The sequence below is a fragment of the Mus caroli genome, unplaced genomic scaffold, assembly GCF_978045245.1.
Source record: "Mus caroli unplaced genomic scaffold, Mus_caroli_1 scaffold_1, whole genome shotgun sequence".
Classification (NCBI taxonomy): Eukaryota; Metazoa; Chordata; class Mammalia; order Rodentia; family Muridae; genus Mus; species Mus caroli.
The window spans coordinates 63603899-63631709 of record NW_028227256.1 but is presented as its reverse complement, the minus strand read 5'-3'; the positions used below and the strand labels follow the sequence as shown (position 1 = coordinate 63631709).

The 27811-nt window shown below is 39.3% G+C and overlaps 3 protein-coding genes across 24 annotated transcripts in view; 1 reads left to right on the top strand and 2 right to left on the bottom strand.

The window, feature by feature from the left end:
• Window positions 1-1873, top strand: part of Kansl1l (KAT8 regulatory NSL complex subunit 1 like) — a 91729-nt gene extending 89856 nt beyond the window's left edge. For all 9 annotated transcript variants that reach the window (XM_029476682.2, XM_029476692.2, XM_029476690.2 and 6 more), the window contains one exon: window positions 221-1873. In XM_029476682.2, coding sequence (XP_029332542.1) covers window positions 221-451 — 231 coding nt within the window. In that variant the 3' untranslated portion in view covers window positions 452-1873. The remainder of the gene's footprint in view (window positions 1-220) is intronic.
• Window positions 1874-2558: 685 nt separating this feature from the next.
• Rpe (ribulose-5-phosphate-3-epimerase) lies at window positions 2559-18393 on the bottom strand. 4 transcript variants are annotated; one of them, XM_085838137.1, is made up of 7 exons: window positions 18204-18393; window positions 17544-17578; window positions 12672-12751; window positions 6080-6219; window positions 5559-5693; window positions 5084-5170; window positions 2559-3481 (listed from the first exon to the last, which is right to left on the bottom strand). In XM_085838137.1, the coding sequence occupies exons 1-7, from the start codon at window positions 18312-18314 to the stop codon at window positions 3359-3361; spliced, it is 711 nt and encodes a 236-aa protein (XP_085694263.1). In that variant the 5' UTR covers window positions 18315-18393; the 3' UTR covers window positions 2559-3358. The 4 variants fall into 4 exon arrangements, with proteins under 4 accessions (XP_085694263.1, XP_029332581.1, XP_021036438.1 ...); XM_029476721.2 differs by having other exon boundaries at window positions 17548-17578; XM_021180779.3 differs by lacking the exon at window positions 17544-17578 and having other exon boundaries at window positions 18193-18391.
• A 3777-nt stretch (window positions 18394-22170) lies between these two features.
• Window positions 22171-27811, bottom strand: part of Unc80 (unc-80 subunit of NALCN channel complex) — a 207538-nt gene continuing 201897 nt past the window's right edge. For 9 of the 11 annotated variants that reach the window (XM_029478005.2, XM_029478013.2, XM_029478006.2 and 6 more), the window contains 4 exons: window positions 26114-26195; window positions 24908-25019; window positions 24149-24348; window positions 22171-23389 (listed from right to left, as the gene is read on the bottom strand). In XM_029478005.2, coding sequence (XP_029333865.1) covers window positions 23123-23389; window positions 24149-24348; window positions 24908-25019; window positions 26114-26195 — 661 coding nt within the window. In that variant the 3' untranslated portion in view covers window positions 22171-23122. The remainder of the gene's footprint in view (window positions 23390-24148; window positions 24349-24907; window positions 25020-26113; window positions 26196-27811) is intronic. The other 2 variants (XM_029478037.2, XM_085838100.1) reach the window with 1 other exon arrangement.

Below are 27811 nucleotides of genomic sequence, written 5' to 3'. Positions count from 1 at the left end.
ACAGAAACAAGTATTCTGTGGCAGTATTTTCTCTTCCTAGCAGAAGCAAAATGAAGAAACAATTCCTAAAGTCAGGAAATTCTCAGGATATCCATATGGACATAAGAGGAAAACAAAAACTTGAACTTATATACTAGAAGAATAACTATAAAAACTGACATGATAGATTCCTTAATAATTAAATTAGGTGAAACTTAACTGAAAATGTTTTTCCTTTCAGTCTTTGCGGTGGGAGCGGCGAGCATTTCCACTGAAGGATGAGGATACAGCAGCCTTATTGTGCCAAGATGAAAGAAAGGATCAGACTGGGGGGGCAAGCACAGCCTCCCACGATGAAGCCTTCTGTAGCACTACACCCGAGAGTGGCCACCCTCCAAAGATGCAGTTAGATGGGATGGAAGAATATAAAAGCTTTGGTATAGGAGTTACTAATGTTAAAAGAAATAGGTGACAGGGAACGTATTAAGAAAAATATGTAACTGAAAGGAAAAGAGGAAAAAACCTACAACCCTCTCTGCTGGATCCCCACCTCCTCTGGTCAAGGTTCCAGAACAGGAGGAAGTCCCACATGTATCCATCTTTCACTGTTCAGGGAACATGCCAGAAGTCTTCTTTTTCTTCCTGAATCACAGAAGTAGCTAGCTTCTCACCTACACAAATGCTAGTAACTTGTGTTTGCCAATAATACGAATCACAAGCACTAAGATATTAACTGCTGCAATTTGATGACAAATCACACCTCGGGGCATTTGTGAGGTACGAGCCCCTCCCTGAGAGTACTGTTGATTTGCATCAAACGACAACTATTCTTTGTTTCTATTCTCATGGCAGTTCACTAAAATTGCCTCAATAATATGAGAATATGCTAGTGTGTATACAGAATATATACACATACAGTGCACACATATGTAGTCTTAAAACTGCATGTATGATTTATTCTATGCAATATAAGTTGCCATGAATACCTAGCACAGGTGCTGACTTATAGCAGACACCTGAAAGCTTTGACTGTGGAGAGGGAGTTGTTTTTTCTTTTATTCTAAACATTGCTTAACCAATATAAGTTATTTATGGAAATTCTTATATTAGATATCGCAATATTCGTTTATTTGAAATCACTGTTCTCTCCTGAACTAACCACAGGCTTTCTGCTTACTCCTAACAGAATTAAGAGAAGCAACTTAAGAGTTTAATATATTGATACATTTAAAAACTATTGTCGTTGGAAATTCACCGAGTTCTACTTGCTTTATGTACCTCTTCATGACAGCAATTTAAAATGTAAAACAGCATACAAATAATAATATGGTTGTAATTCTAGCTAATGAACAGCTAGAAGCTTCTAATTTGGTTTTTCCTTACCACAGCTTACATAAATACCTATGCTTACAGGCATCCTAGATCAAGAATTCAAGTTTTCCAAGACCAAAACTTTAATATAGAATACTGAGGAGTGTACATTAAGGAAAATTCTTTTTGAAGCCATACCATTTTTTTTTTCCTAGATGAAAGTTAAGGACAATTTGTATCAACCACTTTTTGTTATGCAAAGAAAGGTTACTCAATTTGTAGTTCCCATACTACTGAAAATCCTGGCCACTGAGCTGGGACTCTATGGGATTAGATACATAAGGTTTTGTTGAGGATTAGAAATTAAACTGATCCCTGCAGAAGGGGGGTGGGGAACCATTTAAATTCAATACTTACAAACTTTTGCTTATAGTTTTACTGTACATTTATTTTTAAAGAAAAAGAATAACAAAAGCCAGAAAAATACAAGTTGTCCCAACAAATAATTTCAAATCTTTGTCATGACTGATATTATAACCTTCTACATAGTTTTTTTTAATTAAAGTTATTTCTATATGCCTTGTATTGTGTGATTTGATTAAATGCACAAACCTTTCGTAAGCTAAAATAAAAATAAGTATTAATAAACTTTTATCTTACAGGGCAGGAAAAAGCCCAAGCAAGCTCTCTATTCCATGCCTATTTGTCAGTGTTCTTATTTTATTACTACTTATTTATGGATTAAGTCTGTACTGTATTCTATCATCTCTTAGCCTACTTCTTCCTTCTTAGACATTATATATATATATATCCATCCATCTATCCTTGGAGTCAAAATCTATACTTCCAGAATATTCTTGACTTACTCTGATTCTGCAGAGGATACAGTGACACTGAAAATAAGAAAAGTAAAACCTTTTTTTTCTAATCCACTTCAGGAGCTCTGTTTGTAGTCAGAGCAGCAGTACACACCAGAAAACTGCTTCTGACTGGACCCTTTCTATGTACCAGGCTACTGGAGAGCTTTATGGTTTTTAGTCTTAAAATAGGAAAAATAAAATACCTGTTCTAACAATTATAGGACAATTTAGCAGTTAATATGATTATACAAAAGTGATTAATAACTCATAAAACAGACATGATGCTTGCCATTTTGTGTTGAGCATCTTCTACAGTCTAGGAGTACAACTATAAGCCTTCCAAAATCATGTTATGCTTTTAATTCTCAAATGCACAATAGTTATAGTTCCATTCAATATACATAAGAGTTTATAGTGAAAACAGTTGGGTGAGTTTATTAATGTTAAAGAGCTAGGATAGGGTACTCTGTTCTATTGGTATCCAACCCAGTGGCACTTCCAAGAGAAACTGTATGGTTCCTTTCTGCCTCTGGTTATTTCATGCCCCTAAGAAGGGTGGTTAGGTGAGACCCAGGGGCAGGAGGGAATTACAGAGTAGTCTGCTGTGACAAAGAAAATACCTTGATAAGTCTGTGCTTGCATTTCAGAAACCCTAGGCTTCATACATTATTTTCTATAGTTTCTAATAAACCAAGTGTAAGATTAAAAAGTAAAAATAATTCAAATGCAGACCATGACATGCCACCCCACCAAAGCTTCTAATTTTAGTCTCATTCCATTCATATTCTCAGGCATATAAACAGATCACAAATGACATGAACTAGAGAAAATATGGATGTCATTTGCTTTAGGAATAAACCAGGGAATCAACAGAACATTCTTTGTAAAAATACAGAAAAATGTTTTTCATAGTATCTAATTTTCCTCTTTAGCCATTAAGACACATTTCTGTCTGTAATCTTAAGAAATCATATTTTCACTCTTTACAAAAAATCATTCTCCCAGTATAAACATGAATATTTTCATCACGCTAAATTTCTAAATGACATCTCTATAAAGGTAGTTATTTCTAACCTCTTGAACATCCTGCACAATTGATTTTAATCACTGGAATGCAGCACTGCTTCGATTGCAATGTGATTTGGTAGTCAATATTCCTTTTTCCAGTAAAAAAGGTTTCATGAGCAGAAACTGGATTCCTTGTGGCTTCATCGATCAAGGGAACGTTTCTGAGCCGCTTCTGAGCAAACGTTTCTTAGTAAGTTGATAACAGCTCTGGGGTCATCACTCCTCATAATGGCACTGCCAGACACAATCATGTTAGCTCCTGCCTGTAAGAAGTACACAGCTATGTGTTAGCAGGGAAAAAATCGAAACCTAAGTTCAGGACTAGCATTTCCACCCTTGCTTCTGTCATCATTTTTCCAGAAGCTGACTGTAGCACTCTTAATTCACTGAGTTAAGAAGGGAAATGCTTATAAATGAGGCCACACTATCATTTGTAAATAAGTCTACCAAGCCACTGGACTGTTGGGTTAACTACCCCTAAGCTGCACACAGTATCTCTGCAACTACTTAGGTAAAGCATTAAACTCTAGGACCTGAATTCCATTCAGGTCTTTCCTATGCATATGAATGGCTCCAGACACTAAGGAAACGGTTGCATCTGTTTGTTTCTTTCTATGCATTTCAATGGCCACAGACACTAAGGAAATATTGTATCTGTTCACTTCTAGACAGTCTGAAAGGAGACAATATGAAAGCAGAAGCTAACCAAAAAAATCACAAACAGTGCCTTGCCATTTTGTGCCAAAAAGAATGTAAAATTATCTCTCAATGCATTCTTAGGTTCCACTATGGCTTAGAGAGCTGGGTGATATTTTTAAATATGGAGACAAGGAAATGGGAGGGAGCGTGGTGTTACATATACCCTAACAACCTCAAATGAGAGAACTCCAAACTTAGGGCCTGGGATTTGATCTGAGGGAAACCCAATATGTTGTGCAAGTCTCAGCAGGAAGCTGGAAAACTACAAGCTGAGGAACAATTCTCCAATTAGACCCAGTTACCTGATAGCACAGGGTTCCATCAAAAATACTCTTTTCAGGAATTAAAATTTATTGATTAACATGTCTCTTAATTTGAGCAGGAACAGCACAACAGAAAAATTTTGTTTTCTTTAAAAAAAAAAACCCAACATAATAGTATGTAAAGGATGGCCTGCTCAGTAACCCTCTGCCCTGCTGCTTTGGAAGGACCACTGCCAAGCCTTTTAGTTTGTTTTTTAAAGTTAAGGTCTTGCTATGTGTAGCCTTGCTAAGCTGGCCTTGAACTTAAAACTCAAATTTCTCCCATCCCTCATTTCTCTACTTTCTTAGTAACTGCCAAGCTTTAATCGTTGGTATCAGGCAGAAAAGTATGGCCACCATAGAAGAAGAGGAATAAAAACGAGCCATTTGACTTGTTCTCAGGAAGGGCTGCCATCTAATGACACCCAGAAGCAGATCAAAGCTAGGGTAGCTCCCTAGGCAAAACAGTCTAAACTTGGTAAATGAGAACTCGGCCTTGATTTTCATCAGAACTGCATCTTAGTCACTTCTTATAAAACACAAACAGGTAGCTAATAATTTTTAAATTCTAAAGACAGCATTATTAGGCCAGTTAAATGTATCTACTTTTCTCCAGTTGAGAAGTTATCTTTTAAAAGAACTTAGAGGTTTTGCTAAGGGCAACTTATTCCTTTTGGAGACCAGGATTCACTATTTAACAATTTATGTTAGTTCACTTGTTCTTTACTTTCTAATCCTACATTTGAACAAAAAAATACTTTCTCAAGGAAAAAAAATCTATTTGAGCAATCCTTTGGTGCTGAGAGTGTCCTGCAGGTATCAGCTATGGGAACTGTCCCGGTCCCAGTTGAGGAGTCATCTCACCTCCGCACACTTCTGAACAGTGTCAGGACCTACTCCGCCATCGACCTCTATATCCAAAGTTGGAAACTGGGTCCTCAACCAGTGAACCTAGACATACACGAACAAACAGTGACTTCTACAGTGGACATGCAGGGGGAAGCAAGCACACAAAACACTGCAGCTAACACTAGCCATGAAACGGCTAAGCCCACCCACACTGCATACAAACATTACTGGGGATCACTTCAATAGACTAAGCATATTATGTTTGTAAAAGCAGTTCAGCAAATGACATTCAATTTGTGATAGCTTTATGAAGACTGCAAAGGTCACAAAAATAAGTTTAAAACTTATCATGCTGTATTATAGTATCTGAAGGCATCTCTGTCCCTTCACTTCCAAAATAGGACATGTCTCAATGACATATATTGCAGTTATGTCTACTGAATAGACAACTATAACAAAAACCTTACCCAGAATAGAGTATTTCTTTTACCTTAGGCATCATATCTTCCATGAATTTCTGCCCTCCAAACCCAGGTTCTACGGTCATTACCAAGGCCATATCTATTTGATTAGCCCATGGGGCCAAATATTCAACTGTAGTTCCTGGTTTGATGGCAAGGCCAACCTGTAACAAACAGATGCTAAATCACATTATTTTCCTATTGTATTATAGTGGCCTAGTTAAAACAAAAACAAAAAACCTCATCTTACAAAACAAAATGAAAATCAGAGTATAACAGGTTTTTTGTTTTGTTTTTGTTTAACTTAGATTTATTTTTGCTACCTTATTTTTTGTTCTTATTAAACAGTTATTCTTCTTACAATATATTTGATCATGCCCTCAACTCCTTCCAGGTCCTCCCTAGCTGCCCAGATTTATATTTTCTATCTTTATTTCTTTAAAAACCAACTGCCCATGTCCAGACCTTTCCCTATCATTCATTTTCTCCCACCCATCTTACCAGCTCTGACAGGCACTAGTATAAAATAAGACTCCTATCATCAACTTACCTTCATCCCATTCTCCCGGATGTCTTTAATCAAAGCCCCTGGGTTCTCAGTTGCCTCAAGATGAAAGGTATATTGATTGGCACCTGCCACAGCCATTGGTTTTACCCACTGTTCTGGCCTAGACACCATCATGTGCATATCTAGGAAGAAAAGACGTCTCCTATACATTACTGAGAGGAATATACCCAGCTCATAGGATGAAGTCAGCCTATAGGTTTATTTATTTTGTCATTATGTACATAAACTATTCTGGCATTAAAAAGTGTTTAGTTATACTTTGTTATAGTCTTTATTCTAAAGATACAGTCTGGTTATATTCACTTATGAAATAGTTTTTCCACAAAAAGCACATCTGCTATATGTAAAAAGAAATGAAATCAGAAAACTGAGATCTAAGTCCAGGAAATGCTACTTTCAAAGGTTTAAAGAAGTTACACTACCTATACAGCCTTGTTCTCTTCCGGAAAGCTCCATGTGATTCTTTACATATGCTTTTTCATTGACCTTATTGAACTGCTACAGTAATGGATGCTCTAGGTCCTAGAAATCGAGCTGTTTCTCTACTGCCTTTGGGGTCGTTCTTAGTGAGATAGTATGCAAAATAAGATAAAATATGAGTTAGGCTGAACAGCTAACGCCAGCACAACTGAGACTGGGCCATACTAGGAGGACATGATGTCAAAGAAACTGGCAGGTAGGGAGGACAACGGAGCTCTGTAGGCTGCTGGGATTTATTCCTGATGAGATGGAGAAAACAAACGTTTCATTCAAGTGATAAGGGCCAACCACAGGGGCTACTGTGCCAGGAACCCGGGAGAAAGTCCTGTTCTGGATGCATAGCTGTATAAAATGTGAAAGGAAATTGTAGATGCTGCCAAGGATTTGGCCTGAGCAAGAAGAGGAGAGCTGCAGTTCACTGAATGACAGAGAGAAAGCAAGCTGGGAGGGCAGGTGGCAGCCTAAAGTTTGATGTACTTAAACACAGACATAGTCTTCTTAAAGTTTCTAAAACCTGTAGAGCAATTCTAATCCAGCAACATGGCTGCTCTGGCAAGGGATCACATCTAAAGATATGATCCTGCAGATTGCAGACATACTCTAGATTAAGTACATACCTCTAATCTTTAACAATGAAGGTAAGTTTTAGTTGAAGAAAGCAGCCATGTTGTAAAGTGACATCTAATTGAGGGGCAGACAAAGTGACAAATCAGAGAAACACTTACTAGAATAAGTCAGATAGGATACACCCAACACATATGAGAACAGTAGACAAAGAAAGGCCACTTAAGAGCAGCAAGAGAGGAAAAATGCATGGTTTGGCAGGTGGTGTGTATGCAAGGCAGTTTTACCTGGACAGTTTTATAGAGACAGTAGAGAGCAAGCTAGACACAAGAGAAGACAGAAGTAGCTAAAGAATGAGACCGAGCCAGAAGATTAGAACATATTGCCAAAATTAGTATGAGGCCAGACAGAGCATTTCAGTCAGAAGCCAAGAAAAGCCAGACTGTTTCAGACAGCTTGGAAGATAAGATTATACAGAGGCTAGAAGCTTCTAGGCTAGGCCTAAGGATAGTTAAAACAGAGAAGGAAAAACTCTGGGCTCAGCATGACTGGGCTCTTATTACCTCATCGGAGGAAATAAAAGCACCATTTACGAAAACTGAATGTGTTTCATGAGGAAATGGTTGCTTCAAAGAGGCAAGACCACAAAAAATATCCTGTGACCAATTCTCAGTTCTGTACAGGGCAGCACGGAGAGTAATGAGCATTTTTTTTTTTTTTTTTTTTTTTTTGGTCAGAGGAAGTCCATTTTTGGTGTTGCTAAGACACATTTTTATAAATAAATTCTAACACTTCAGAATAAAACTAATATTATAAAATTCAAAAGCTTTGGAAAAGAGCTAGATAATACAAGCAGCATGTATTTCTAAACTAACAAAAACATGGCAGTAGATTAAAAACTTCATGTAAAAGCAACAGTCCTAGAACAGGGTCTGGCGCTCTCTAGTTGATACTGGCTAGATATACAATACAGGTGTTATGTGTTAGATATTTGAATTAAGACATTTCACAGTACGAATCGGCACACACACTATTAAAGAGAGCTTACTGCCCAGCTTCATTTTGGAGGTTTTCTGGTGTCAAGTGTGGTTTAAAATGTTAAACAGAAGGCTGAAGAGATGGCTCAGGAGTTAGAAGTTCTGGCTGCTCTTCTAGAATACTGTTCTATTCCCAGCACCTATTTGGCAGCTTGAAACTGTCTAACTCCAGTCTCAGAGATCCAAGCCCCACATATACCCTCTGCGGGCCCCAAGCATGCAAGTGGTTCCTAGACAAACCTGCAGGCAAAACACCCACATATTTATGCTATGTAAGTTATTTTTACAAAACTTAAACAAAAAATTCTAGAAATAGAAACATGGTAAGTTTTATATAAGGAAGTGAAAGATCTGTATGATAAGAACTTCAGGTCTTTGAAGAAAGAAATCAGAGAGGATCTCAGAAGATAGGAAGATCTCCCATCTTGGCAGGAATTGGCAGGATTAATATAGTCAAAATGGCTATCTTGCTGAAAGCAATCTACAGATTCAATGCAATCCCCATCAAAATTCCAACTCAATTCTTCACCGGGTTAGAAAGGGCAATTTGCAAATTCATCTGGAATAATAAAAAACCTAGGATAGCAAAAACCATTCTCAACAATAAAAGAACCTCTAGTGGAATCACCATGCCTGACCTAAAGCTGTACTACAGAGCAATTGTGATTAAAACTGGATGGTACTGGTACAGCGACAGACAGGTAAGTCAATGGAATAGAATTGAAGACCCAGAAATGAACCCACACACCTATGGTAACGTGATCTTTAACAAGGGAGCTAAAACCATCCAGTGGAAAAAACACACAGCATTGTCAACAAATGGTGCTGGCTCAACTGGTGGTTATCATGTAGATGAATGTGAATTGATCCATTCTTATCTCCTTATACAAAGTTCAAAGTTAAGTGGATTAAGGAATTCCACATAAGACTAGAGACACTGAAACTTATAGAGGAGAAAGTGGGGAAGAGCCTTGAAGATATGGGCACAGGGAAAAAAAATCCCTGAACAGAACACCAATGGCCTGTGCTGTAAGATCAAGAATTGACAAATGGGACCTCATAAAATTGCAAAGCTTCTGTAAGGCAAAGGACACCATGAATAAGACAAAACGGCAACCAACAGATTGGGAAAAGATCTTTACCAATCCTACATCCAACAGAGGGCTACTATCCAATATATACAAAGAACTCAAGAAGTGACTCCAGACACTATAACCTATTAAAAATGGGGTACAGAGCTAAACAAAGAATTCTCAACTGAGGAATACTGAATGGCTGAGAAGCACCTAAAAAAATGTTCAACATCCTTAATCATCAGGGAAATGCAAATCAAAACAACCCTGAAATTCCACCTCACACCAGTCAGAATGGCTAAGATCAAAAACTCAGGTGACAGCAGATGCTGGCGAGGATGTGGAGAAAGAAGAACACTCCTCCATTGTTGGTGGGATTGCAAGCTTGTACAACCACTCTGGAAATCAGTTTGACAGTTCCTCAGAAAATTGGACACAGTTCTACTGGAAGATCCAGCAATACCTCTCCTGGGCATATACCCAGAAGATCCTCCAGCCTGTAATAAGGACACATGCTCCACTATGTTCACAGCAGCCTTATTTATAATAGCAAGAAACTGGAAAGAACCCAGATGTCCCTCAACAGAGGAATGGATACAGAAAATATGGTACATTTACACAGTGGAGTACTACTCAGCTATTAAAAACAATGAATTCATAAAATTTGCAGACAAATGGACAGATGTGGAGGATATCATCCTAAGTGAGGTAACCCAATCACAAAAGAACACACATGATATGTACTCACTGATAAGTCGATATTAGCCCAGAAGCTCAGAATACCCAAGATACAATTTGCAAAACACATGAAACTCAAGAAGGAAGACCAAAGTGAGAACACTTCAATCCTTCTTAGAAGGGGGAACAAAACACCCATGGAAGGAGTTACAAACACAAAGTTCAGAGCAGAGACTGAAGGCATGACCATCCAGAGACTGTCCCACCTGGGGATCTATCCCATAAACAACCACCAAACCAAGACACTATTGCAGGTGACAACAAGAGCTTGCTGATAGGAGACTGACACAGCTTTCTCCTGAGAGGCTCTACCAGTGCCTGTCTAATACAGAGGTGGATGCTCACAGTCATCTATTAGACAGAATACAGGGTCCCCAATGAAGGTGCTAGAGAAAGTACTCAAGGAGCTGAAGGGGTTTGCAGCCCCCTAGGAGGAACAACAATATGAACTAACCAGTAACCCCAGAGCTCCCTGGGACAATCAAAGAAAACACACAGAGATACTCATGCTCTAGCTGCATATGTAGCTGAGGATGGCCTAGTCGGTCACCAGTGGGAGGAGAGGCCCTTGGTTCTGTGAAGGTTCTATGTCCCAGTATAGGGGAATGCCTGGGCTAGCAAGTGGGAATGGGTGGGTTGGGGAGCAGGGAGGGTGGGAGGGCGAGGATAGGCGATTTTTGGAGGGGAAACTAGAGAAGGGGATAACATTAGAAATGTAAATAAAGAAAATATCTAATAAAAAAAAAAAGAAAGAAAAAAAAACCCACAAAGAATATATTCACACCATTACAGTACATTGTCCTGTTCTAGTTTATCACCAGTCGTTGCTTACTAATCACTGTGTTTAATTATGTTAGGCTTTAACATAGGTGTGCAAGAAAATGATGCTGTTTCCTGCAGTTGCAAATATTCAGTCAAGATAGTCCTTGTTTAAAAATATGTACATCATCTTGTTAGCAATCTATTTTACATTAATTAGCAAATTTATATACACAAACATCATACATAACTACCTAAATCCAAGAAGAAAAAGTAGATATATGGGACTGGCATTGTATCAGGAAAGACTGATGATAAAAATATATAAAAATTAATGAGAAGTGAGAATGTGAATCAGAATATAAGAGGAAAGACCAATAAACACATGAGAAAGACAGCAGTGAGATGTGGGAACAGAGTGATTTATTTAATCATTTCTCATAGTGTAACATGTAATTTTAAAGTCCTGGCACAGATTACTAGCATATTCAAGAAGACTCTTACTTTGAAAACTCCTTTCCAAAGCAATAATGTTTAACACAAGATTATATTCAACTACATGAAATTTAAAAAGATGAACATGTTAGCAAACATGAGGTAATATTCACATTTTCTTTGGTTCTCTCAAAACAGATGCATCTTTTCAGCCTGAGTAAGGTGAGGGATGGCTATGAATAAGACCCACGCAAAACTGTAACTGTTCCTCATGAGGTGCCTGGTTTTCTTTAGTTTTTATATCTCAACTCTGATTCTCAGATGTGAATTTTGTAGAAGACAATAGCATGTTGTATGTCAAAAGGCTGGACACACTTGTTAGATGCTGCACTCAGCATGGACACGCTCACTAGAGCCTGCATTCAGGACGGTCTGCCTTAGTAGGAATGTCCTGTGTCTGCTCTGCTGATAATAGTCAAAAGACACATGTGGCTACCAAGGACTTGTGACTATTGTAAGTTACAAACTAAATTTTTATTTTAGTTAAAGTACCTAAATATGGGTTTTAGAGCTACCACACTGAACTGTACAGCTAGAGACATTCACAAAATTGCTCTACTGGCAAAAAAACCTTAAGATTCACTTAGTTATACAAGTTACAGAAAACATTATAAACTTGGATTCATTTCAGTTCAAATAACTTCTAGTTTGCAATGATCTAAAAAGAAACCACAGCCAAAATGGACAAAACCCTTCAGACTTCCTACCCTATAACACTGAAAGGAACTGTATCTGCAGAAAGCCTACAATGGAAGAAGGAAATTGGTTGTTTGCTTCATAAAGTCAACTAGTAGTCACAATAAGTGTAATCGCATGTGTTTAGCCTAGAGAAAAGCAAAGGTTGGTGATGGAGAGGTGACTCAGCACTTAAGAGGACAGGATGCTCATCCAGGACCCTGGCTCAGTTCCTTGCACCCACATAATGGCTCAAAACCTTCTGTAATTCCAATTCCAGCGAATCCAATGCCATCCTCTGGCCTGAAGGTACACACATGCACATTCAGGCAAAACATCCAAACCAGTGAACTATAATAATAGAAAATCACAAGGTGAGTTCTAGCTCTACCTTTGGATCTTAGAGTCTGATAAACTAAAGTGAGGTCAAAGAATAGACTGCACAGTGGGTAAAGTCAATCTGTCTCACTGAACAGTAGAGAAGAGTTAACTTGGACTCCATGCTTTGAAAGGCCTCTCTGAGGAGATGACAAACAACTAGGGCTGACGGGAGACCCTCACACAAGAGTTTTTCCAGGTAGAATCTGTGTCAAGGCCCTGGGGAAGGCAAGGTGTTTGACTGCTAAGATCAAGCTCATGATGCAGGAGCAGAGGAGAAATTAGGAAAAGGGTGCAAGATAAACTTGACCAACCAACCCCTCTCCTTTATTTAAGCAATAGAAGCAGTTTTAAATGGTATAACAACCCACTTACCAAAGAAAGGGTCCTGGCCTAGCTGCTTTCGGAGGCTTTCAACCACAGGGTGACCAAAAGTGATATTGGGAACAAAATGCCTGCAAGACAAAAGGAAAATCTTACTCCAAGAACATTTCCAATCCCACTTCTGCATTTTTCAATATGAATTCTAACAAGAGAACAAGGAAAGTTTAGAATTCCATTCCCACCCCCACCCCCAATAATCCTTAACATTTTTAGTATTAGACAAATTAAACAGAAATAACCAGGTAAGATCAAGTTTACAATTGATGTGTGCTGTCACATATATCTTCATAATGACAAGTCTGCAATTCATAGTCCACAGCAAGCAGAGATGGAAAGATGACAAAAGACACTTCCAGACTTGCTCAAGGGGAGCACCGGTTAATACAGGATTCTATCACAGGCGTCCCAAATCTTAGCCTCTAATCTACTTCAACCACAGGCCACTAAACTATTGTTTAAACCCTTTAAATAATAACCATTAAAAAAAAAATAACAATGCTTATTGGAGCTAGTCATAGTGTATTGAGAGCTCAGTTCACGCCAGGTGTTATAACTTTCTTCATACCTCAGACTGGTAAAAACAGGTATGATTTACAGCCTCTTTGAAGAACATGGAAACTAACAGCCTTCAATCACCTGGTTCATAATCTGTGGGACAGAATCCAAATTAAGTCAGGCTGACACCAACCCAACGCACTTAACCTTTACACTCCTTCAATACGAGGTGCACACAAATATTCTGAAATCCAAATAAAACCCCAAATCTGAGACAATTCTGCTCACAAGAATTTTGGATGAGAGGAATTCAATCTGCACCCCTTCCAGTCCTCACTAAATGGCCGATCAAGCTCTTAATGAATAGAACCATGGGATGGAAGACGACGAACTCCCAGAACAAGTACATGGAATCACACTCAACTGCTGCGTTAACAAAAAAAATAAATAAATAAACTACAGTGCTATGGTCCTGAAATGTAGACTCTGAGAAAAGCTTAACAATAATGACCACAGAAATGTGAAGAAAGAAAATAGCAAAAGAAAGATTATAATAAATACTTTAAGTATTCTGTAGAATTCTGAAATATTAGAAGATCACAGGACTTATCAAACATTGATATCTGTAGGACCAGAAAAGCTGAAAAGGAAGAGAAGGCAAAAATAAGCAAGCTTAGGTCAAAGGGACAAGGGTGTTGACCAAAGCAGGAGTAGGCGCCATCAGATTAAGGATGTTCAATGTTACACGCAGGTGTTCGGAGTTTATTGCACTGTAACTATCAAGTGAGGTATGAGGGCTTCTTAAGAAGTAATAAAATACATACAATAAAGCACAAAGATGGAGTGGGCAATAAGTGCAAGAAGGAAGGCAGGTGTTAATGCTAAGAATCGATAAAAATGACAAAAATAGGAAAATAAAAAGAGAGGGCCTGTCAACAACTGATTAGATGCAACAGGGAGTAAAAGAGAGTCATCCACAGTTAAGGCTTTTTCTAGTCCAGTGTCATACAATCAGTAAGTGCTGGCAGGAGGAGTTAGCACAGGCAATGAGGCTACAAAGCGCAGTCTCAGCATTCACCTGCCAGTACAGATACTAGAACAAATAGTCCTGGGGAGGGAAGAGCAACCCACATTCTCGGGATAGACCAGAGAGGGTCAGAACAAGCGGGCCATGGCTATGTTCTCTAACCAACTGATCCCTGGAGGTTCAGTCTCTAGTATTTAAAAGATTATTCCACTGCCTATCCAAGGGCCATTACTGTCAGGGCTCAATCACACACCAATGTTAATTACACCAGAAGTACGGGACAGGCAAGCAGGCAGCAACCCAACAGACTGTTCTACAACTTTACATTAAATCTTCAATCACATGTACTGTGCTTTTACGGTGTGCTCTTGAAAATTAGTTTGCTCAAATTTAGGTTCCATTTATTATTAAAACAATCATGACAAATATTATGGGCTGAGAAGCTGAGAATCTAATAAATACAAATTTACTTGAGAAACACAAGAATAACATGTAAAACTACCATCCTCCAAGTTAGGTGAACAATTTGTGCTCCTGATGATAAACTCAATGAACTGGGTTTAATAAATTCACTAAGAGCTCAATATGCACCAACATTTTCATGAGAAACTAAAGCTTGTGGCTAAGCCATAACTAAAAGGTGCAAAAACCTAGGCATGAAATCAGGTGTTTTGGAAATGCCGGACAACATGAATTATCCAAGGATTTCCAGCCTCTTTATGAGAGGTACTGAAGTTCCAAAAACCAAAGAACATGACTTTTTATCAAATGCCTCAGATTTCTTACCAGAATAGGAAATCCTAAATTAATTGACTTGAAAGCAAAGTAATTCACCAGAAACGCCAGCTTCATCACTATTTCACTCTGACATTCCCCACAACCCTCCTCAGAAGGAAAGTGTAACAAAGGGTTCCTCCTGCCTGAAACTGGGGACTTGCTGGGGACGATCCATAGCTGCTGTAACACGGGAATCTAAGTCTCCTCTCTTATCAGGTTCCATCAGCATCCCTATACTTTAGTAATAACTGGAAGGCAGTCTACTGCAGACAAACCAACAAACAAAATTTAAGAGGATTAAGGCTGGTACAAAATGCACCAAGACAGGAACCAGAAAATCTCCCCGGGGATCAGGAACTGGAGAGTCTTTGGCTGGTGGCAGCTGGCAGACAACGTTAAGGAGGAAAACTGAGCAGGTGAGACAGGCTAGAGAGGGTAGGGCCCAGGATACAATGAGAAACTGGTTACAGATGCTTGCCTTGTTCAATTCCACACAATCAAGGCCTAACCAGAATACAGAAGAGAATTCCAAATCTTTGATCTCTCTGGCAAAAGTCAGAAATTCAGTATTTATATAAAATCTCTCCAACTTAAATTAAATGCCAATGACTAATTTAGAAGTAGCCCTGTGCGCTGCTCCCATAGTTGGGATCAGCACATTCCAGCTAGCATTCTGCCATGGTGTCTTTTGTGCTTTTCTCAAAATGTGTTTCCAGAAAAACGAACCAGTCCTTTACTTCAGATATTTAACCATACTTGTGTCTGGCCACCTAGGGTTTCTTAGCCTAGTTTCTGACTTTCCAGATAAGATCAGTTTGAGACAGAGGAGAAAACTGAGGGGTAGAGAGTAAGCAGAGGAGGGAGGGAACTGCCTCAAGGCTGGCCACCTTTGTAAAGGGATCACACAGCTCTCTTCTGGAGACATTACAGTACATCAGGCTTTGTCTATTCTGCCAGGGTGAAGGGAAAGAGGCTGTACTTCCCCAAACTGGTTTCCTATTTTGCAAATGATGAATAGAAATAGCTTTTACTTCAAAGGAAAGAAAAAAGGTAGGTATAGATTTAAAGGCATAAAAATTGTTAAAAGTAGAACAATTTAAAATAATTTTTTTTGCCTTATTTACTAACTTAAGTCTGATATGGGGAAGGGGGTCTGCTGGGGGAAGGGGGAGCAACGGTGATTCTCAGAGATGCTTTCTACTATTACTAAGCAATGACAACATGCTTTAACGTCTCTTACCAAGGAAAGTCAGATCCTGCTCTTAGAAAGTTCGCAGTACATCAGGAGAGAGAGACATAGCACTATACCTTACTCTTCACGATAACATATTAACCTCAAAGAGTACCTGGACAGCCCACAGAGCCCTGGCCCTACACAAGAGACCAGATATCTAAGGAATACTGAGAGCAGGAGACACAGTCTCATCCAATACCAAATGGCCAGCTCTGAAAATATACACACAAGTGGCATTATACAGACTGAGCAGGTCAAATTTATGTATTTAGGGATATATGTGTGTATGTATTTTTACACATGAATTTAATAATTAATATTTTAAAAGGTCATGGTTTTGGAAAAAGAGCAAGGAGGTGTATGGTCTGTGGGAGGGTTTTGTGGGAGGAAAGGGAAGGGGGAATGATTTAGTTATATTATATTGAATCTCAAAAACTAAAGACGTTTAAAAATAAGGTTAAAAAGCTGGGCACACTCAGGAGGCAGAAGCAGGTGAGGCAAGCCTGGTGTACAGCATGAGTTCTAGGACAGCCAAAGTTGTCTCAAAACATCAAAAGAGAAAAGAAAAAGAAGAAAGCACCTGAACTGAATGCCAACTGCTTCTAAGTACTGCTATCACCAACACTTGTATTAGTAAAGTGAAAGCAATGGTCTCCATCCATCCCCTCTGCATCAAGCAGACTCACTTATACCTGCAGTCTGTGCCATGCTAGGACCCCCTACATTTTCTCAGGCACCAAAATCAACACCATCTCGGTGGTAGACATTCTAGTCGGTCAAGGGCTTTCAAGTAAGTGTTAAGAAAAACGAGATCTAACCACAGAGAGCCAAAAGAGACAAAACTGCTATGGACAAAACAGCAGTGATGTTAAAAAGAATTGGTGTAACTGAATGTGGGGACCCGTGCCCGTAATCCCAGCATTTGGGAAGCTGAGGCAAGATTTTGAGTTTGAGGCCAGTTAAGATTTATTATAGACCCTGTCTCAAAAAAACCAGAAAGAACAGCAACACCTCCAACAAGAAACGAAACTGGGGCAAATAACACATATTTGCCAATGTGACTGAGGGCAAACAGATTTTGCTTATTTGAAATAAATTTATTTTTCTATCTCACCCCCAAGGTCTTTTATAACTTTATGTGAACTTTCGGTGGGAAATGCTAGTCAAAAAGCCAAGACGATTCACGTTCCAAGTCTGTCACAAGCTTCTGTAATCTTGAGCAAGTCCTCCGGCCTCCTTTGGGTCTAGGTTTTGTTTCCTCACTTTAGAACCAACTTAGGAAACTTGTACCCTGATTCTGAGCATTATAACTACAGTGCTTAAAAATTACTTACAAAAAACTGACCTCCCTGAAGAGCAGGGTGCCTGAAGAGAAAATAGACAGGAAAATCAGAATTCGAATGGGTTATTCGATACAACTAACAACTGCAGAGAATCTGTTACACGCCAGGCACTGGACTCGCTCGTTTCAAGTTCCCCAAGACGCGGAAGCGTTCTATGATCAATAATCCTTCCATTTTCCTCACACTGAACCCGAGTCCCAATCAAGGCTAAAGCCGACTTGCCTAAGACAAGTCGGCAAGTGGTCGAACTCCGGAAGCCCATCCAGGTGTCAAGCTCACAGCCTCGGCAGAGGCTGTCTCCCGGCTTTGTCGAGAACTAGTTAAGTTATCTGAGTTCGAGCGAGCGAGCAAGTCGCGCCTGTCCCGTTGGGCCTCAGTTTCTCTACGAGTTCACGAGAGGAAGATCCTGAACACTGGAGGTGGCTCCCGGGTCCTATCACCACAGGTTACGGGGTGGCGGGGAAAGGCCCGGGGACCGAGCTCCGAAGTCAGCCAGGGCCGGCTCGGTGCCCTCGGCAGCGCGCTTGGCCAGGCAGCCCGTCGTCGCACAGGGGCACCGTGCACCCAACAGGCGCTCGCTGAGGTGCAGCGACGCCGACCCGCGCGGCCAGCCCGCCCCGAGCCCCGCGGAGTTACCCGTCCATTACATCCAGGTGCAGGTAGTCGGCCCCCGAGTCCAGCATGCGCAGGCACTCGGCCCCCAGGTTGGCCAGGTCGCTGTTGAGGATGGACGGGCCGATCTTGCAGCCCGACGCCATGGTGCCGGTTCCTTAGAGCGAGTGAGCCCACGAGAGCCCGGGCCAGCCAAGACTCCGTCCCGATTGGGCGCGCCGCACTGGCTCCGCCCCCTCCCACCTTGCACTCTCTTCCGGACTCTGCCGGAAGCAGCTGCCTTGCGGCGAGGAAGTCCCGCCTCCTTCTGGGGGGACGGGGGGGAGGGCCGTCAGCTGGCGGAGCCAGGAGCAGAGCTTCTGCCTTCTGTCTTGAATTTCCAAGGATCTTTTGGCTTCTTTTCCTTTTGAAAGGGAAAATAGTTTATTGAGTACAATATAAGAAGTTCTACGGGTTGATCAGCTAGACTACCACCTACAATGTAGGAAATTTGTTTTTAATTTTTTTTCTGTTTCATACACGTATAGCATATATTGTGATCATATTCAACCCCATTACCCTCTCTTACCCCAGCCACTCCTCCTGACCCCTTCTTCTCAATTAACTCCTCTCCTACTTAAATAACTTCACGTGTCTGTAGGTTTTGTGCAGGGAGCCACAGTTGCTTATGCAATCATTAATTGCAGCATTCAGTAGAACTTTCCCCACACTCCATCTCTTACAGTCCTCTCTTCTGGGATGTTCCTTAGTCAAGCTGCTGATAACTGGTGACTGCTGAGTACTCAGTGTAGGAATTTCTGCAGTAGCCAGTCTGATAGAGTTGCTATTCAGCCATAATTATTGAAATGGATAAGTGGCGTAATGTCAAATGTATCCAGAGTCTGGGCCAGGAAGAAATGAAAAGGTACATGAAGATACACGTGGATAGAACAAGAGCAATTCCTAAAGAACAAGGATAGGGCTCTCATAGTTTTATTAAAAGCATGCTGGTAATTTAGATGCCGTGGTTTCTGCAGGGGACACAGTTAGAAGACAATAGTCTTTAATATTCTGACTTGGGGATATACCAGCATTCCGGGTCATAATCTGGGCAGTGAAGTCAAGTTGGCTTGCTGTCTTCCATATCTACATTTTGCTTTATTTTGAAAGATAGAAGATGAGAAACAGGAGTAGGTAGGTATCAAATATGGCAGTAGAGGGACTGGGGGTGTTTACCCGTTAGTGACTTTAAGCTAAAAATGGCTTTAGGCTTCCACTTTAGAGTGGAAGTCTGAAGAACAAGAGATGAAGGAAGGCACAGACCAGGTCTTGAAAAATGATCCTGAATGAGCTATCCCATTCCCAATGAAGAGAAATGAAATTTGAGCACATTAAATGATCTTAGATTTATTTTATTATATGTGCATATTCAAACACAGAAATCATCAGCTTTCATAAATATCTTTCATAAACATCTCAGTATTTATTCAGATGCATTTTTCCATGCTCTTTGGTCATTCAGTATTCATAACAGACTTTATAGTCATCTGAAGGAAGTTGGCTGTGTAGTCAATCCTTTGTCTTTACCTACAAAATGGCTAATAAAGGACTTTAATCCCATGGTCACAGTGACTATTAAAAATATCATGGAGGTACGTAGATTTATGATCCTAAATGATCTTTAAATAATATAAGTAAATTTATCATAAACTTTTCCAAATACATTCTGCCCTCTATTTGTGTTTATTCTCCTGAGTGTCAGATCAAAGTTTGTTTCTGAAATGCTGCAGTTGAGACCCACAAAAATAAATGAGGAAGTGGGATAGTTTACTCACTGCTGAGACACAAGGCCATGGATTGGTAGTGTGAGGTCACAGAGCGAAAGTGGGACTCTATGTGGCAGCAGCAAATTCGGGAAAGTTCTCTGATAAAGTATCCTGGGTAACTCAAGGAAGGTACTTAGTTCATGTTTTGGACTATAATTCTATTCATTTATGACCCTTTCTTCCCTATGGATCTCAGTACACACACAATTATTTCCTCGGAAACTCTAGGAGTGGGCAGCAAAGTGGAGAAAGTTCTTTACTGACTAAAAGAACAGATGCTAAAAGAGAGATGCCATCCTGGCTTAAGTTACTCTTGGAGGCTTGAAGCAGAAAACCAACAGATGCCTCCAGCACTGCCATGTGCCCAGTGGTGCCCCTTGACACTGTTGTTCTCAGTGACTTGTTCCAATGCACTCAGTAACTCACTTCCCTTGTCATAAGAATCAAATAATCTAATAGAATTATAGAAAACACTGAATGCTGCAAATGAAATAAAAATGTCTGTTCTAGAAAATTCTGCATCCAGGATGTAAGCTGCTTTAATCTGGATAGTACACATGGGTACTCACTATCATGGATGATGTATTTTTATTTCTCAAGGTTTCTCTATAAAGTTGCTTTCCAAAGGAGCAATTTTAATTGGATGTAATTGTTTAATACCTGGAAAGTGGGTGCCTGTTTTATCCTTCCTCTGAATGAGATAAATATTATTAAGCATCACAGATTAAGATATAATCTAATTTTACTAATATATCGATCAAAAGTGATAATTAGTTCTTGTCACATTTTTGAATATTACAAAAGATTGTCAATTAACTTGAACTTTTATCTTAACTGTTTTCTTTAAGTTATTCCTTCAAACTCCAGGTAACAGTATTCCTGAGAATACATCTTGTGACAGTCTTATGCACATACATATACTTTAGTTACCACACATAAACATTCAGCACATTACATTCAACACGTTTAAGGACACAATAAATGGAATAGATGGGAAATCTCAAAAGTCCCAAGACGAGAGCACTCCCACTCTGTAAGTCCCCATTTCTCAGAGTGGTCATGTCTATTTTTTTCCAAGATAAAACATTACTTAGCTTATTGAAAAAGTTAACAATAGACTTCCGTACACGAGAGTGAAAGAGCCAGATTAAAAGGCAGACAGACCAATAAAATCATTTCTCAAACAGCCCAACACACTTAAAATATATAAAGGTATATAGGGTTATTATTGAGTATTTAACAATTCTTTGACCTCTATACTTTTTAAATATCTGACACAATCAAAGAGATTTTGCATCACAAGTCCAAAAGAGGGAACAAAGCACAGACATATAAACGTACACAACTCAGACACTTGTAATTACCAAACATAAGGCCTCTAATGCTAATTGAGCAGCATAGTTTTTAACAGGCAAAATATATCAGCTTAGAACCAGAAAACCACTTACATGTCTACTTTTGCACTTAGAAATGAATTGTGCATTAAATATAAATGATGTGAAGGTGTTATAACACAGAGAAGGTTTGTCTGTCTCCTGGATTTCCCACGCATATTCTCAGCCAAAAGGCCAAGAAAGTGGTACTGCCCTGATTTTTTGACCTGGGGGATTTTAAATTTTATCCTAGTTAACTTATAGATTACCTTTCATTCTCATGGTGAATGGGATCATAGCCCCAAAATATATTTGATTTTATAAGTCACTGTGCTTATTTAATAAATAATTCTAACATAAAAATCGTTTCCTTTATTATTTGTATGGGTTTATAGGTATTTTCTTTATAGTATACATTTCATAGCCAACATAGTCAATATTTAAGCATATAGAATATATTTTAAACTCATCTCAACATAATCAAAACCTCTGTTTAACTTCTACATGAAGACTAACATACACACATACGCACACACACACACACACACACACACACACATCGATGTAGGTATGTTATGGGATTTTTGTCAATGTTTAGTAGTTACATTTCTCTAATGTAAACTGCTAAACTTTTGAAAAATGTTTATGAACTGCATGATGTCCAGCCCTTCAATAATCGACTAAGTACTGGCCTGACAAGCCTTTCAAATTTTATTCTTTTTTTTATTTTTTTGAAGTAACTGCACTTCAAGTTAAAGCCCTATTTGTAATATATACAAGCAGTCTGAGTCTATAAAGAAATTGATTACTCTGACTTTCCTTCATTAACTGTGATCTCCTAAGGATCATAGAATATTTGACAACTAAGAAAAAGTTAATTTCTGATCTAGTTCTAACAACTTAACTTTAATGTTTGAACGCCCTCAGGGGCAGGCACAAGGACAGCAAGGGAAAGCAATCCTCTTTCCCAGTGGGTCCTAATCAGAACGGTGATGTCATCATGGGTAGAATTAGGAATGCCATCTCTTTCAAGCAACACTATTTACATTTAGCTTTTTCATAATTGTATAGCTGTCTATGTTATTAGTTCAGAATCATATCTGAGATTCTAGATATTCTCTGTCTAATACAGTAGATATGAAATGGAATGATATGTGGCATTAGAGTTTTGATTTATAGGATGTAATGAAAGGACAGTTAAAAAATAAATTTTGAAAAGTCCACGGCTCTAAAAATAGTACTTTTTTTTTAAATAACCAGCTATATTATTGACCCAAACAAAAATGGCTGCAGGATTTATAGTTTAGTTTCTAATTATTTTTCTTGCTGGTTGTTTATATGTAAATTTCTATACATATAGCCACCTAATGTAAAATTTTGAAACTACAAAAATAAACATTGTTGTGAGATGTATAATGTATCTTAAGAGACTGTATTCCCTTTTAGAACTTATCAGTATTATGAGGGCAGTAATATTAAATATTCTTAACTGTCTGTAGTAGTATATTCTTAACTGCTCAAAGCAAGCTATACACAATGTGCAGCGAGATGACTCTTCCCTTTGTTCTTCCCTGTTACAGTCTTCACACAACTAAAGACTTTTAGCTATTGATTTTTAAGATGTTTCTGAAACATTAGGAGTTTTGGCAGCAAAATGCACTCAGACTTAATGCCACCCACAGGCTATAAAGTGCTGTTTTAGAATTAATAATTTTCATCAGAAGCATTCTATCGTCAGCAGTCTTCTGTAGAGTGCAGAGCTCCTGCGATACAGAACTAAACGTGGGACTCATCTAGTGCTGAGTCTGTCTCTCCCAGCTCAGGAGGAGTGAAAGTGAACTGGCTGGACAGTAGGGGATTCTCCATGCCATTCTCCTCACTGATATGAAGGACAGTGTCTCCATGCTGTAGGAGGCTGGATGTTTCAAGGCCAGTGAAGTCATCTGGGTCTGACAGTTGAGTGGAGAGGGGGCAGTGAGCTGTGGCACCTTGTATTTCTTCGTCCTCCTTTTTTTCTCCTTCTTCAGCAAGAAGGGGCTCACTCTGTGATCAAAAGGATCATAATATCATGGACAAGTAGGATGGGTACCAGAAAAGAACATAAAAACTTCAGTATGGCTCTAACTGGACAAGAAATCAAAGGTGAATTTCAGGCTATGTCATAGGCTTTCAAAGCATTGGTTTTCTACCCTTTGACATAGTGTTTGGGTTTTTTTTGGGGGGGGAGAGGAAACATGCTTTTAGACTATAAAAATGAACCAATTCAAGTGATGTGTTACACTTCTTTTTAACTATAAAAGACTATGCAAATGTGTATATTAATATTACCATTTAGGTTTTAAAAATATTACATCAGAATATGATACTTATGGAAATTTATTTATATAAGCACAAGAAAATAATATTAAAACAATGGGGGAAAAGTTTTAAGTCCGTCTGATCTTTAGGACACAGAAAACTATGTAAAGACTCCATTGATGCTAGTAACTTCATTTGCTGTAATTGAAAAACACTTCAACTACATATCAAATTTCTGTTATCAATGATTATTCCAGCTGATAAATAATTTCTTTTTATGTTTTGCACTAAGACTTCTCTTGGTTTTTACTTAATTATCAATACATTGTTGAATAAACACTTTATTTAGATTTTCTTTTTCACCATGGCAAAAATAGTATCTGTTTGGGCAATAAGATGTTACAGAAACAAACTTAATTATTTGGAAGAAATGTGCATATCTAAATGTTTCCTGCAAATAAGGATTCAGGGAACAGGTCTTGACTGTCTCTGCAGTGCCCTCACCTGCTTGGGAGACAGGCTATGAAGATCTGCAATGATAATGGCGGGGGAGGATGTGAGCACTGGCTTCTCTGTTCCTTCTGGCTTCCTAGCTCGGCCTGGGCTGCAGCTCTGTGGTTGGCCCGTGGCAGGAAATATGTCTGTTGGGGCAGCTGTTGGCTCTGGCTGAGCCTCAATGAATGTCACAGATCGCTTCTGATCAACTGTAAGTAAGAGGCAAACCAATAGGTAGGAGAGAGTTGACTACTTAATAATGGCATGAACTAGTGATTCATCATAAAGACATTGCTGGTTTGCAATAAGTGAGATCCAGTAGGACCATTTTATGTATTTTGATTTCACCTTCTTATATAGAATAGGAGTGAAGAGAGAAAAATCATTTCTACACGAGTGTCCTAAAATACGATTAGCAAAGGTTAACTTATCATAATGACCCTCCTAGCGATGGTCCTACAACTAAAAAGCCGAAAGAGTTATTCTCTGTGCCTTTGTCTTTATGAAGACAGAGTCTTCGAGTTCCTGGGTTGAGTAGGAAAACTACAACCTTTTGTTTTATATTCAAGTTCAGAATATTAACAATTTACCTTGGGTTCTTCCATTTACCTAGATTCACTGAGAATGGGGAGAGGTTGGGAAAGATGAGAAGAAAAAAAAAGCAGTAAAGTTTCCTACGATACTTATCCTAAGACCTCTCTAAAGGGGAGCTTGTTGCGTCAGCTCAGTTTCTGCAGGATCAGAGGGAACCCAAGAGGTCTCGCTCACCAGATGGTTTTGTTTTAGGTTGAATGCTCCTGCGAGTGGTGGACAGTCGAGCTCCATGGCGGTTTCTGGGTTCAGTTTGAGTCTTCTGCCTTGACAGGAGAGGGCGTCTTAGCTGAAGAAAAATAGATAAAAACTGCAAGAAAGTCCAACTGTCTGGGAACAAGAGACACAGTGGGGTCAGGTGACTCTGACTCAGCTGTCCTACATGTTCCTTCCTGTAGCCTTGGAACATTAATGGATGTGAAATGCCAAATTTGAGAATTTCAGTGGCTAGGAAACCATAAATAACACCCAATGCCTGATTTTTGCATACCAGAAGCTATCGCTGAACATATCTCGACTCTCAGAGTGATACATTAAGAAACCTAAGCCTCTAGTAAAACATTAGACTCAAGAAGCACCCACAGATACATCAGGCAGAACTTCACTCAGATTTTTATTTACAAAATAATATGTGAGCCAGGAAAGGTGGGTGCACCTGGAATTCTAGTACTCGGGAACGTGAGGCAGGAGGATTGCCTGTGACACCAGCTTGGACTATATAGTGAAACCCTATCTGGAAATTGAGAAATAAGAGATGAGAAGAGAGAGGTGTGAGGGGGAGAAGGAAGAAGGGAGCAGAAGGGGAAGGAGAAGCTGCTGAGAAACAGAGGAGTCTCATCTAAGGAAACCAGTCCTCTACTACCACTCTCAGGCTGGCTATTAACTCCGTGTGACCCAAGGCTGGCATTAAACTCCCAACCCCCGTCCCTCAGCCTCCTAATGTGGGAATGTGGGTATGCACTACAGCACCCAGCTGGAAAAAAAAAATCTTCTGTTTCAGTATTAAATTAAATCCGGGTCTCAGAGTAAGGAAGGACCTGTCTTTGTCTCTCTGTAAAAGAAGATGTCCGGTGAACTGTGTAACAGCAAGCTCAAGCTCTGCCAGTGAGTTTGGCAGTGAAAGAAGCTTGCCAAATGGAGAACAAGAAGACCCATTATAAGCCCCATGTCCCTTAGCAAAAAGTCAGCTTCTCAGAACAACAGCTTCGCATTGGAAATAGAATCCTCATGTGCCCAGCTTGCCCAAGAACTTACCATGTTTAAGGCTGTTGTACACTGCTTATTTCAGGCTAGAAGACCAATTGTAATCTTAATAAACATTAGCAAGCACGTGGCTCTTCTACCATCCAAGATGACTCTCTAAGCACTTCGGGGTCTTCTTACCTGCCTCAGGCCCCTCTTCCTCCCCAGTGGCTGCTGTAGGAGGACGTTCTGCTGTCCGGGTTCACTCTGTATACTTGCCACCCTGCCAAGCATCGACAGCATTAGTCTACCATGGAGACAGTGCAGAGGACCATTCTTTGATGAGTGTTAGCCAAAACCACTTATATGGAACAGTCACTTCAAAGATACCATTATCTTTGAAGGATGGTTGGGAAAGAGTCCCTGGGGTAGGGTTTTTTTTTTTTTTTTTTTTTTTTTTTTTTTTTTTTTTTTTTTTGTAGGCTTGGAAAGGAAGACAAGGCCTTGTAGCCCCAAGCTCTCAAAATTGAGATTCTGTTTTCAATGGCTGATGCTGTGTCTATCATTCAGCAGGACACTGGTTCAATAACACCCCTGGTTTGGGAGCCATCAAAAGGCTTAGCATGTCATATTCTAATCTCAATTTTTTTTTCCAAGGGGAATGGAAACACTGGCACAAATACACACAAACAATTCTGTCACACGGATGGGAACACCTGTTTCAAAACTTCCAATTTAAATGAAAATAAGATGGACAAATATTGAACACATCAGACACAGAATCCATTTGGGTGAAGGGACACATTCAACACATGTTTGCAGCCTGAAGTCTCTGTGACAGCTCAGCAAATCAGTAGTCACGTGGGCAGAAAATTTAAATACATTTGAAAGTTATTGTAGGCTTAAAAGGCTGGCAAAGTGAACTGTCAGGACAACTCAATTAGCTGCGCTCCAGCAAAGTGTGCAGCTGACAAAAGGAATAGTCTGCTCCTCCCAAATTTACTGTGTATGTGTGTCTCTTATAAGCAAAAATGACTTCTGGCAGGGTCTGCTGCTTTAGTGTTGGGTGAGTCTGAACATCCTGAGATGGGCCGTGATCCTTTTTCATTCTCCATGCATGTATTATAGAGATCTACAATGGAAGAGAGAATGAAAAGAGAGATAACACTGTGCCCAGATGATTGAATTCTGTGGTTGATGTCAATGTGATTAATTGATTTATGGTTAAATAACATCTTTGCAAAAGGAGAGTCATCTACAGATATTGCTAGGGTAAAACATTCCACAGAGGAACCCAGTCAGCAACTGTCCAGAAAAAAAGAAAATGATTATATCTACACATTCCTATTTTTATCATGTGCTATATAAATACTTCATTGCACTTTTAGTAAAAGAAATGAGCAGCAAGATGGGCATTCAGATGCTTCTCATGTTGGTGTAGTCAAAGCTACCATTTATTTAAAGTCCAACTCATGTTTTCACTAGAAGAAAGAGCAATGATTTTCAATCAGATCTGCTAAACTTTCTATAAAATAGGGATATGATTACAGCATCTGACTGATGTATGCAACACAAAACTCTTCAAAGAATACCAAAAAAGGAGGTATTTAAAATTTCTTTGCTTCCCCAAAGATCAAGCTCAAAGGATTGATGTACATTATCTTTATGACTTTGTAGCACGTGTGAAAGACATCTACGCTAAAGAAACAGTGCAGCACATTCTGATAATCAATTCAGACTATGTTGCTAGCATGTCTGAAATGACATCTCCTTATTAATTATCCATTTTAACATGTATCTGTTAAGTTGGAAAGCACATATATGCACACAAGTAGAAACACATTTCTTCCAATACCAAGCAAAGCTACCATTGGAATGGATTCTTCATTGACATCTAGA